Source organism: Brachyistius frenatus, unplaced genomic scaffold (genome assembly GCF_029030835.1).
Source record: "Brachyistius frenatus isolate BFR_SWC_R1_liver_20210118 unplaced genomic scaffold, ASM2903083v1 Contig_430, whole genome shotgun sequence".
NCBI lineage: Eukaryota > Metazoa > Chordata > Actinopteri > Embiotocidae > Brachyistius > Brachyistius frenatus.
In genome coordinates, this window is record NW_027211029.1 from 90,983 (window position 1) to 104,187 (window position 13,205).

General features: G+C 42.5%; 1 protein-coding gene across 1 annotated transcript in view; it reads right to left on the bottom strand.

Annotated features, from left to right (window-relative positions):
- Positions 1-4,182: 4,182 nt before the first annotated feature.
- The window catches only part of LOC138637104 (cadherin-18-like), a 72,632-nt gene continuing 63,609 nt past the window's right edge, over positions 4,183-13,205 (bottom strand). The window contains exons 9-10 of the mRNA XM_069725583.1: positions 10,097-10,366; positions 4,183-7,189 (exon numbers count right to left, since the gene is read on the bottom strand). Coding sequence (XP_069581684.1) covers positions 6,549-7,189; positions 10,097-10,366 — 911 coding nt within the window. The 3' untranslated portion in view covers positions 4,183-6,548. The remainder of the gene's footprint in view (positions 7,190-10,096; positions 10,367-13,205) is intronic.

A 13,205-nucleotide genomic window follows, 5' to 3' on the forward strand; every position in this document is an offset into this window, starting at 1 on the left:
CTCCCTCCTCCTCTCTCCCTCCTCTCTCCCTCCTCTCTCCCTCCTCTCTCCCTCCTCTCTCCCTCCTCCTCTCGCCCTCCTCCTCCTCTCTCCCTCCTCCTCTCTCCCTCCTCTGTTTTATCTGCCCTCCCTTCAACTGACTCTTTCTCCCTCATGCATCCTAACTCATCCACAGACACTCTCCTTTCTACTCTGTCTTCCTCTCCTTGATTGTCTCTGTCCTCCTCCATGTCCTCCTGTCCTCCTCCATGTCCTCCAGTCCTCCCCAGCTCCGTGGTTGTCTGAGAGCCACTATGAGAGCATCAGAAAGGAAATGTAGAAAATCTAACCACCCTGACGACCTGCTCACTTATCAATCTCTCCTCTCCTCTCTCCCTCCTCTCTGTCCTCCTCCTCTCTCCTTTCCTCTATCTCTGCAGCCAAAAGCTCCTTCTACCAAACCAGAATTCAATCCTAATTTTCCAACCCCAAACAGCTCTTCTCCATCTTCTCCATCTTCTCCATCTTCTCCAACCTCCTTGACCCTCCTCCCCCTCCTCCCTCCTCCTTCCACCAAGCCACTTTGTCAACTACTTTACTAAAAAGATAGATGACATACACTCCTCATTTTATAATCCATCTTCTATAACTGCATGTCCATCATCTTCATCTTCATCCCCTTCACTTTCCTCTTTCAGCCCCCTGTCTCCCAATCAAGTTGTTACCTTGGTAACCTCCACCCCCCCAACCACCTGCCCCCTTGACCCCATCCCATCTCACATTCTCCAGTCTATTGCTCCTGACCTTCTCCTTTTCTCTCCATCTCATCAACACTTCTCTGTCAACGGTCTGTTTCCTGAACTCTCTGAAGGAGAGCGTGAACCCTCTCCTGAAGAAATCCACCCTCAACCCGTCTGAAGTAAACAACTACAGACCGTCTCTCTTCTTCCCTTTCTTTCCAAAACTCTGGAGCGAGCTATCTTTGACCAACTCTCCTCCTATCTCCACCATAATAACCTTCTTGACCACCAGTCTGGTTTCAACAGACCACTCAACAGAGACGGTCCTCCTTCTGTCTCTGAGCAGCTTCACACTGCTAGAGCAGCCTCTCTGTCCTCTGTCCTGATCCTTCTAGACCTTCTGCTGCATTGGACACAGTGAACCACCAGATCCTTCTTTCCTCCTTCAGGACCTCGGTGTCTCAGGCTCTGCTCTCTCCCTGTTCTCATCCTACCTCAACGACCTCACCTACCGGGGAACTTGGAGAGGATCTGTGTCTGAACCTTGTCCTCTCACTACTGGTGTCCCTCAAGGCTCCGTCCCGGGTCCCCTCCTCTTCTCTCTGTACACCGACTCTCTCGGCTCTGTCCTTCACTCGCATGTCTTTTCCTACCACAGCTATGCTGATAACACCCAACTGATCCTCTCTTTTCCCCGATCTGAAACACAGGTAGCAGCATGAATCTCTGCCTGTCTGACTGACATCTCTCAGTGGATGTCTTCACACCACCTGGAAATCAACCTCCACAAGACCGAACTGCTCTTCCTTCCAGAGAAAGACTCTCCCACCCACGACTTGACTATTACCTTCAACAACTCTGTTATCCCGACCCTGACTGATAAGAACCTCGGAGACACTCCACAGTCAACTCTCTCTTACTGCCAACATCACTGCAACAACACGTTCCTGTAGATACATGCTGCACAACATCAGGAGAATACGTCCTCTTCTCACTGAGAAGGAGGTGCAGGTTCTGGTCCAGGTTCTGGTCCAGGTTCTGGTCCAGGCTCTGGTCATCTCACATCTAGACTACTGTAACTCCCTCCTGGCAGGTCTACCTGTTAGTACCATCTGACCTCTGCAGCTCATCCAGAATGCCGCAGCTCGACTGGTCTTTAACCTCCTGGATTCACTCACACTACTCCGCTCATCCTCCTCCTCCTCCTCCTCAGCTCCCTTCACTGGTTACCAGCAGCTGCCCGCATCCATTTTAAAACATTGGTACTTGCGTACCGTGCTACAAACAGATTGGGTCCAGTCTACATCCAGGACATGGTCCAACCCTACATCCCAGCCCATTCACTCTGCTCCTCTTCCTCCTCCTCCTCCTCTGCATCCAGGACATGGTCCAACCTTACATCCCAGCCCGCTCCCTCCACTTTGCATCTACCAATCAGCTTGTTGCTCCTCACTGAGCTAAACACTCTACAAAATCACGACTGTTTGCTGTCCTGGCTCCTAAATGGTAGAATGAGCTCCACCGACATCAGGACAGCAGAAACTCTGAACATCTTCCACCACAAACTAAAAACACACCTCTTCCTCCTTTACCTTGAACAGTAGAACTTTAGTATCTTAAAATAGAACTTACTGATAGAACTTTGTAGTTTGGCTTTCTTGGAAGAAATTATATTTTGTTGATTCTTGTTGTTCTGGGTTTTGTACCCTCATGGTTGAAATGAACTTATTGTAAGTCGCTTTGGATAAAAGCGTCAGATAAATGTAATGTAATGTAATATTTTGCGGAACGTGAAATTAGCGAAACCAGTGACCAGAGTCAGATGTCTTCCCGGGGACAGAGTTAAACTAAAGTTAACGTGGAATCGGTGTGCAACTTTTCAAAAACAACGTGGGACTCCGTAGTTTTCTCTGGACTCCTTCCTAACCGGACCAGTGATGATATGTTTAGCCGTATGTTTTCACTTCACCGCTGGTTGCCGAAGTGGTGTCCCGCTAACAATGTGGGCTTCATTAACAATTGGAATACTTTCTGGGGGAAACCTGGTCTGATCCGGAGAGACGGCATCCATCCTACTTTGGATGGTGCAGCTCTTCTTTCTAGAAATATGGCCACGTCTCTTAACAGCCCTAAAACCTGACATCCAGGGTTGAGGCCAGGACGCAGAGCTGCAGTCTTACAGCTCCTCTGCAGCTTCTTTAGAGCTGTCACTCACCCAAAACCTTCAACATCCTATAGAGGTTGTGTCTGTACCCAGACCACCTATATTTAAAAAACTCAAGAAAAGATCTGTCAATAAAAATGTAATAAAAATTTATCCTACCAAATCAATGGATCAAAAAAATTGGACAATTAAAAGCGGACTATTAAATATCAGATCTATCTGTTCTAAATCTCTGGGTCATACCTTCCTTCCTTTCACGGTAATAAAAGGGTTCAACATCATAAACTGCTTTCATGACAGGTCAAATGCCAACATCATCAATGGACACCGAACTAAGATCAATGGATCATAAAATCATTTCTTCCTTTCCCAGGGTAATTAACTAGTTTATTACAGGTCATAAAATCAACATCAAACAACAGGTCATAAATCATTTGACAGCTGAGATCAACGTCATAAAAAAGGGGAGTGGGACTAAGATCAAAAGGGTTATGTTATTGGAGGAAGTCATAAAAGGGGGCGGGGCTTAGGGGTCATAAATCACTTGATAGGTCTTGCATATTTCTCTATGTCTATCCACTTTAGCATCCAATCACTTGTACAATTATGTTTCCAAAAGAGTAGATACACTCTGTAAAATGTAAATAAGAACAGAATATGATGATTTGTGAACTATTTACACTCATATTTAATAGCAAATAGACCAAAGACAACATATCAAATGTTGAAACTGAGAAATCTTGTAGTTTTTTGAAAAACATGTTCTCATCTTGAACCTGATGCAGCAACACGTCCCTATAAAGTTGTTCCAGGATCATGTTCACCACTGAGCTGCATCAACTCTTCTTTTAACAACACTCTGGAAACCTTTGGGAACCGAGGAGACCAATTTCTGGAGTTTTGAAAGTGAAATATGGTCCCATTCTTGCCTGATAGAGGATTTCAGCTGCTCAACAGTTCAGGGTCTCCTTTGTTGTATTGTTCATGCCATGATGCTCCAGATGTTTTCAATGATTGACAGGTCTGGACTGCAGGAGGCCAGTTTATCAGCGGACTCTTCTACTTGAGAACCATACTGTTGGAATACGTGCAGAATGTGGTTGGACGTTGTTCTGCTGAAATAAACAAGACCTTCCCTGAAAGAGACGTTGTCTGGATGGCAGCATATGTTGCTCCAAAACCTGAATATATCATTCAGCATTAATGCTTCCTTCCAGATGTTCAAGCTACCCATGCCATGTGCACTAATGCATCCCTGTACCATCACAGATGCTGGCTTTAGAACTGAGCTGATAACAAGCTGGATGGTCCCTCTCCTCTTTAACCTGGAGGATGCAGCGTCCATGATTTCCAAACAGAATCTCAGATTGTGATCCATCAGACCTCAGGACAGTTGTCCACTTCACCTCAGTCCATCTTCAATGATCTCGGTCTAGAGAAGGCGTTAATAATAACAGCATTAAAAAATAAATAAATAAAACACAGTTGATCATCAGTGGCAGGTTGAACTGATAACAGTCAAGGCCGGGCTGCTCCTGATTCATCAGTGCTCGAAGCCAACAATAAAAAAAACTACAAATATGACAAAAAAGTCAGCACCCACATCCGTGTTCAGGCTTTAATTCATCTCCTTCTGTCCCAAACCAAGCCGTCTCCTGTACAGATTCACCATCCCTCGATAACTGCTCCACCAACACCGAGATGTTTAAAGCACATTATTACTGCTGTGGCCTCCGTTAGAAACTTTGAGCTCTTTGAGGGAGTTGTTTATTTCCTGTTAACCCAGTTAGAGAAGTGGAACAGAAGGAAGGAGAGAGAAGGATTGTTTCAGACAGAGTGGGGTCAGATATGTGCATATGGATCCAAACTCATAAAATCACAATCAATCTGCTTTTCAAACCACTGATTTTTTTTATTCATTGATAAAAATATACACCAGGTAAAATAGGCTTCATCCTCCTGATGATCTTCTGTTGACTGAAACAAAATGTTTACTGTGATACAAACCTGCACAGATTCACAGGAGTCAGTGGGGTCACCAGGAGACAGAAAGATGGAGGAGAAGTCTGATCTTACACTCTTTATGAGCTAGTCAGTGAGACCCTGAGCTCCTGCTGTGTCTCTGTCAGCCTCCTCTCTGCTCAGAACACCTGTCAGCTGATGTGGACCGGATCGGATCCTTTGTCATTGCAGGAACTTCATCATATGAAACATGGCACCACTGTCCTGTGCTGACGTGTGTGACCACATGTGCTTTTGAACATGGGAAACTCTTGTGTTTTTTCTGTTAGGTAATAAGAGGCCTGTGAATCTGATGAGGTCCCCTGTCTGTTTTTTATCTTTGTGTTGAGTCAGATGAAGCCTGTCAGAGTCTTTTGGAAGGTTTATGCAGAACAGTGGCTACTGCTTGAATTAAGACATCAATCATTTGTCATTTAAATAAGGTCAGTCACTAAATGATCCCGAAACGTCAGAATTAATCCGATTTACCAGACGGCTTTCAGACCTCGTGTAATTTCCTGTCTCTGGAAGTTTAGGAAGTCAAAGAACTTTATTGAGCTTCTGTTGGAAGTATTTTTGGGAGAATAGCAAATTGTATTTGAGGGATTCATTCTTGTTCAAGCTCCACGTTAAATGGTAAAACAGCATCAGATCTGAAAAATGTTTCTGATTACATCACCTGGCTGACATGTACATGGTAAAGAACGGAGGATCAACACGGCCGTGCTCACCTCAGACATGTCACAGGTTTGTGGAACAGGATAATTAACTTCTTTTGGTGGGTGACAGTTTGTCACACTGGAAGTTGCAGAAAAAACAACAGATTGAAGAATGATTTGACTGCTTAACATGTTCCAACACAGGTTTTGAGTTGTTGAGTTCCTGCAGTAGGAAAGAGACCAGAAGAGATTACCTGACAGTCTTTACATTTTGGTCTTTAGTCTCAGAGCACGATCATAAAAACTGGACTTTGGATTTGCTACCTTTCACTAATCCACATCTGGGGAACCGATGCTTCAGGGTCCTACTGTCAACATATGCATGCAAACATATTTGGGGCTCTGTGACCTGACAGTCATTAAATAATAAGAATTCACCACTTTTCTACAGCCTGTAACTTCCTCTTAATCTCAGTAAAGTGTGCACCTTCAGCAGGGCTGTCAGCTTCCTCTGATCTTTACAAAAAGCACCTACATCACAGTCTGAATGAATAATAAACCAAGAAAACTTCATATTCCCATCATTCAAGCTAAAGGATGAACACTGAACCTCCAATCTTGGGTTGTTGTACTTCAAGAGAATTTGGTATTCATCTCCAGAACAGCTGTCTGAGCGTCATGCCTGGACTTTTAGCAATAGAAGATCAGAACCAGAATCCTTCAGTCCCACAGTCAGCTGGACCTTTTTCATTAACACACCCCACAAGCAGAGCTGATGGAAAAATCTGTCATTTTAAACCTCTGCTTGTCTGTCAGGTAGCCTCCATAGTACAGAAGCTGTGTTTGGTCTGTTTTTTCTGACATAAATGGCTTTTCTCTTCCTCTCATTTAACATTATGTCACCGTTCACCAGCGCAAGCTTTCTGTGGCAGTAGATGTGCAGCCAGGTTTAAATGGCTCAGGTAAAAGGTGATTTGTTTCAGCACAGTAAAAGAAACAGAACCTTTAGGAGTCGGGGTTATCTTGGCTTGAAGCCAGCGGCTCTCCGACCAGTCTCTCCAGTGTGTGGCCCTCGGGCTCCCAGTCCTCCAGGTCAGCATAGTTTAGTTCGGGCAGCGCTGCGGTCAGACCCAAAGAGCTGACCGAGCCAGTCAAGGACCCCCGGCCTTCATAAGCATATGTCTGCAGAGAGTCATAAGGCGGGCCGCGTGTGTCACAGTCTGCTTGGGCCACCTTCTGCTGGATGATCTGCTGGATGATGTCATGACCGTCCAGAAGCGAAGGAGCTGAATGGCTGATCTCTTGAGGAACACAGTCAATGACAAACCAGGTAGGTTCTGTCTCAGGGCTGTAGTTCCCGTAGTCCTCCTCCCGAGCTCTCTTCCTCCTCACCAGTATGATCTCCTCCTCCTCCTCCTCCTCCTCCTCTCCGTAGGGGCTCCGGCCCAGGTAGCTGTGGAACTTCCTGCGAGGTTCGATGGCTTTGGGATTTCGAAGTGCGGCGATATCGAAGGCCTCTGTGTCCTCCTCCCCGCCTCCCTCATCATCATATGTCACCACGTTTTCTCTCACGTCCTCTTCAGACAGAATCAGCTGCTCTTTGCTCGCTTTCTTATTTCTCAGCTGGGTGAAGAGGATGACGATGACTGCAGGGAGGTGAGCAGGACAGATAAAGATCTTTAACATGAACATAGACTGGATGATTGGATTCTTTACAAAAACATAACAGACTTTCTGTCCAACAAACTATCAGGAATATGAAAAGGTATGTATTTTATAAACCCCAATAAAAACCATTTACTTAATTCACGGCAAAAAAAAAGCATGGACAGATAAATACATTATTTGAAATAACCAAAGTAGTAAATTAGTCTGTGCATCAGGTCCTCGATCAACAGCTCTATGTTGATACCACAACGGATCATAAGTAAAAGGTAGCAACACAAACACACGACAGTAGACAGTAATGCTTCTTCTTCAGTTATGAACTGTGGATCACCACGTTGAAAACAACTCTCAATGTATTCTATGAAGAAAAACACTCAGCGACCCACAGTGGATGTAAACAAGCTCAAGGCTACATATCATAGCTACAGGCTGAAAGTTTAAATCAGGGAGAGAAGAAAGTGGAACAACATCTGCTGGTTGAAGACCATGCAGTAGAAAGGACCGGAGCAACAGAGCCTTTACTTTGACGGAACCAAACAGAACTTTCCATCATAATAACGGTCTGTTTGATCCAATATATTGATCATCCGATGACCTTCAACAGCTTCCAGAGGGCACTAGTTTGTTACTCACCATGGTTCAGCCTTCACTGGACCTCAGGCTTTAATTACTGGTACAACGCATGATATTATAAGATTATAAGATATTATAAGATATATATATATATACGATATTATAAGATATATATATATGATATATATATATAAGATATATATATATATCTTATATATATATCTTATATATGTATGATATATATATATATGATTATAAGATATTATGATATAAATTTACAATATTATACAATATATAGAGTATATATATAAATACAAGATTATAAAATATTGTGAGATATATAAGATAATAAGATATAATATATATATGATTATAAAACATAAGATATTAAAAGATATGTATATATACGATTATAAGATAATATAACATATATATATATATATATATATATATATATATATATATATATATATATATCCGGAAAGTGTGTGTGTGTGTGTGTGTGTGTGTGTGTGTGTGTGTGTGTGTGTGTGTGTGTGTGTGTGTGTGTGTGTGTGTGGGGTCAGGTTTCTTAGTGAACGTTGTACAGTGCATCCGGAAAGTATTCACAGCGCTTCACTTTTTACACATTTTGTTATATTACAGCGTTATTCCAAAATGGATTAAATTCATTTTTCCCCTCAAAATTCTACACACAATATCCCATAATGACGTGAAATATTTTTTTGAAATTTTTGCAAATCTATTAAAAATAAAAAACACAAAAATCCAATGTACACAAGTATTCACAGCCTTCGCCATTACACTCAAAATTGAGCATCCTGTTTCCACTGATCATCCTTGAGATGTTTCTACAACTTGATTGGAGTCCACCTGGTAAAGTCAGTTGATTGGACATGATGTGGAAAGACACACACCGTCTATATAAGGTCCCACAGTTGACATGTCAGAGCACAAACCAAGACATGAAGTCCAAAGAATCATCTGTAGACCTCTGAGACAGGATTGTATGGAGGCACAGATCTGTGGAAGGGTACAGAAACATTTCTGCAGCATTGAAGGTCCCAATGAGCACAGTGGCCTCCATCATCTGTAAATGGAAGAAGTTTGAACCACCAGGACTCTTCCTGGAGTCGGCCGCCCGGCCAAACTGAGCGATCGGGGGAGAAGGGCCTTAGTCAGGGAGGTGACCAAGAACCCGATGGTCACTCTGACAGAGCTCCAACATTGCTCTGTGAAGAGAGGAGAACCTTCCAGAAGGACAACCATCTCTGCAGCACTCCACCAAGCAGGCCTGTATGGTAGAGTGGACAGACGGAAGACACTCCTCAGTAAAAGGAACATGACAGCCCACCTGGAGTTTACCAAAAGGCACCGGAAGGATTGTCAGACTATGAGAAACTAAATTCTCTGGTCTGATGAAACAAAGATTGAACTCTTTGGCCTGAATGCCAAGTGTCATGTTTGGAGGAAACCAGGCACCGCTCATCACCTGGCCAATACCATCTCTACGGTGAAGCATGGTGGAGGCAGCATCATGTGTTTTTCAGCGGCAGGAACTGGGAGACTAGTCAGGATGGAGGGAAAGATGAATGCAGCAATGTACAGAGACATCCTTGATGAAAACCTTCTCCAGAGCGCTCTGGACCTCAGACTGGGATGAAGGTTCATCTTCCAACAGGACAACGACCCGAAGCACACAGCCAAGATAACAAAGGAGTGTCTTCAGGACAACTCTGTGAATGTCTTTGAGAGGCCCAGGCAGAGCCCAGACTTGAACCCGATTGAACATCTCTGGAGAGATCTGAAGATGTCTGTGCACCGACGCTCCCCATCCAACCTGATGGAGCTTCAGAGGTCCTGCAAAGAAGAATGGGAGAAACTGCCCAAGAATAGGAGCCAAGCTTGTAGCCACATACTCAAAAAGACTTGAGGCTGTAATTGTTGCCAAAGGTGCTTCAGCAAAGTATTGAGCAAAGGCTGTGAATACTTACAGTATGTACGTGTTATATTTTTGTTGTTTATTTTTAACAGATTTGCAAAAAATTTTAACAAACTTTTTTCACTTTGTCATTATGGGGTATTGTGTGTAGAATTTTGAGGAAAAAAAAAAATTAATCCATTTTGGAATAAAGCTGTAACATAACAAAATGTGGAAAAAGTGAAGCGCTGTGAATATTTTCCGGATGCACTGTATATATATATATATATATATATATATATATATATGTATAAGAGCAATGTTTTTTAAATCCAAATGTACTCCCACTGCTAATGTAAGCATGTTATATTACACATGTCTGCCTACTCACCTAATAATATGACAATACACAGCAGTATGGCCACAAAGGCCCCGGTGCTGAGACCAGCTGATGACAGAAAGGCCTGGGGCTGACACATGTTGTTGCTGCTGCGCCCCCTGCTGTTCCTCTGACACACACACACTCTGAGGGACAGTGTAACAGTGCTGCTGAGAGTGGGCTCCCCGCCATCAGACACCACCACCACTAAGCTGAAGAACTTCTGGTCCCGGTCATGGCTGAAGCCCTCACGCCGACGAGATATTATACCGGCCGTGTTGTCTGGAGACACGAAGTAGGAGGAGAGAGAAGGAGGAAGTGAGTGAAAGGTAAAGATATAATATAGACTTATGAATAATGGGTGAGAGGTGGAACAAAGGTGGAGGGAAGGTTAGATTATTAAAGTGGAGGAGAGAGCAAAACAGCACTTTGAAGAATACTGTAGAAAATGATAGTTAAACAAATATATAAACTCAGATGAAGACTGAAAACCAAGTTATAAATGTACATATCAGAGATAAGATGTGTTGTATATTAAAAATAAATAAATGAAGGTATTCTTGATAAACAGCTCTGAAGAGTTTTTTAATACCCCTGGAGCCTGTTTCCGACCCGCTCATCCCACTGCAGCTCAATATCAGGATTGTTTTACACACTTGTGCAGTTAAAGTTGAAGTTATACAGTGCTGAAGTGTCTTCTGTCCATGACTGCCAGTGGTGAGCAGGTGAGTTGTCCGGTGCTGAAATCAGTGCCTTTGCTGATCTTCTGTGGACATTGTTCAGGTCATGTCGAGAGTTATGTTATTCTTTTTTTTACACATTTGACTGAATCCCTCTCAATGGAAGAGCTCGGTGTTATCAGTTCATATCACTCTTTTCTAACCCAAACTCATGTTCTACAACACAACATTGATGTGGAACATTCTTCTATTGAGTACAACCTGTATAGAGTGAGTCCAACAACGTTTACAAAGTTGATCATGTGTTTGCACATGACACTGCAGAGCCGAGTAGCTGCTGGTTTTTCAGAGGTTGGTTAAGATGATTTTGAACGTAAACTTTTCAAAGTGGGAGTTTTGTCACGGTGTTCAACCGAGAGAACCGTTTCCGTTCCCTCTTCCAGGTGTGACCTCCAGCACGGCAGCTTTTGTAATAACTTCTCAACTAGTCCTCTGACTGCCATCATGTGTTTAAATGCATCATAGCCCTTTTGATGATATTGTTTGTCAACAGTCATAAATGGAGGATTCCACATTGTAGCAAGACATCCTCTTCAGCACATAGAGCCTCAGGTCATCCTAAAGTTACAATAACTTATGAAGCAGGACACCACAGATCTACAGATAAACTCCAAAAAGCTTTCACGTCATAAAACTCACCAGGCCCAATAAACAAACATAAACTTCCCTTTTGGCCGGGGTTTGACTCGGTCTCCTGCTGTGAACCAGCTGACCTTTGACCCTTCCGTCAGCCCCACAAGGTGAAACTATCCAGACAACTAATGTCTGCTGTCCTATAATGGAACAGTGTCACAACTCCACAATGACAAACTCAGTATTCAAGCTGAAACTATAATGCACATATCATGTTCTATTCTCTGTTTGTTTCTCATGCAAATTAATAACACTTGTACATATTGTTGATGTTTATAAGCCCCGTTTATATAGTTAATCTGCAGACTCTCTGCCTGTCTTTAGTTCCTCATATTGGCTAACAATGTAAACTTGTATTAAGTATCTGTGTAACTGGTATCAACAAGTGTTTAACTTTAGTCATGGTGGACGAATAATGAACTTTTATTCTTAGCTGTATCAAAATTAATATTTAGCCTTTTTTTTAAAGGAAGCATTCTCCCTGTTTTCAGAGCAGGCTCAGTGAGTGATCATCTGACACTTGACCCCGCCTCCAGCCTGACCATTCATAAAAACTAAACGGGCTTTTTCTCTTTTTTCTGTTTAACGCACTGCCACACAGATGACAGCTTTATCAACACAGTGATGAAATTAATTCATATTTGTTGAATTAATGTATCTGGCAAATCACATCAAGTGACAAATAATTTATTTTGTTTTCCAACATAATGAATACTGTAGCAGTACAGAATGTGGGAGTCTGTAGCTGGTAAATGGGGGAAGTAGACGGGCATGAAGATGGACGACTGGGGTCCTTTAGAACTGCTCATGCAGTCGTTGAACTGGACAGAGTCAGTTAACATTATTGGCTGCTCAAAGGTACAGAGAAATAACAATAAAGCATCAGCACTTTGACCACATTAATACACAGACATATTATGTTGACTTTTCTGCCCTGATCTTTATGTAGTGATTTATTGTGGCATTTACTAATTTCATTAATTAACTCATAACCATATTTATTTATTTTGGTGGCATATTTATTTGTCTCCATGGCGACACACTCTTCGTCTCTCTGCCATCGTCAACGCCAACACTCAGTTTAGTAGCTCACACATTAATAAAGCCATAGTTCACACAAGACTGACAGATGGAAGAAGAAGTAGTTCTTATCTGGCTGGTTTCATTTAACTTTACTCCAAAGAGTTTAGACATCAATACTTTAATATGTGAATCAACCCTCCACAATAAATGTTTGGACTCACAAGTGTCAATATTTCAATATCGATTCTTAGACAACCACTACGTACAACCCCATCTCTAATAAAAGTTGAGACACCGTACATAACCCATATGTAATTGAAAATAGTTTAAAGACAACATATCAAATGTTGAAACAGAGAAATTCTATAGTTTTATATGTTTCTTTTGAATTTGATGGCAGCAACACATCTCTAAAAAGTTCAAATTCAGCTTGACGTGTACATGAGTGGAGTTCTTATTTGTGATCAGCTGCTGCTGTAACTCATGCTGACAGCTCAGACCCACTTTATGAAGCGTTTCATTCTCATGGGAGATGCTCAAAACAAACGAATCATTCAGATTTACAGAAGTATTTAAAATGTCTTTGAAGACGAAACGTTTCGAGCTTCAACAAGTCCCATGATGCACCTTGATGATGTCTTTGAAACGAGTTCAGTACAAAGTTCAGTTTGTAATTTGGGACAGGATCATGTTCACCACTGAGCTGCATCACCTCTTCTTTTAAC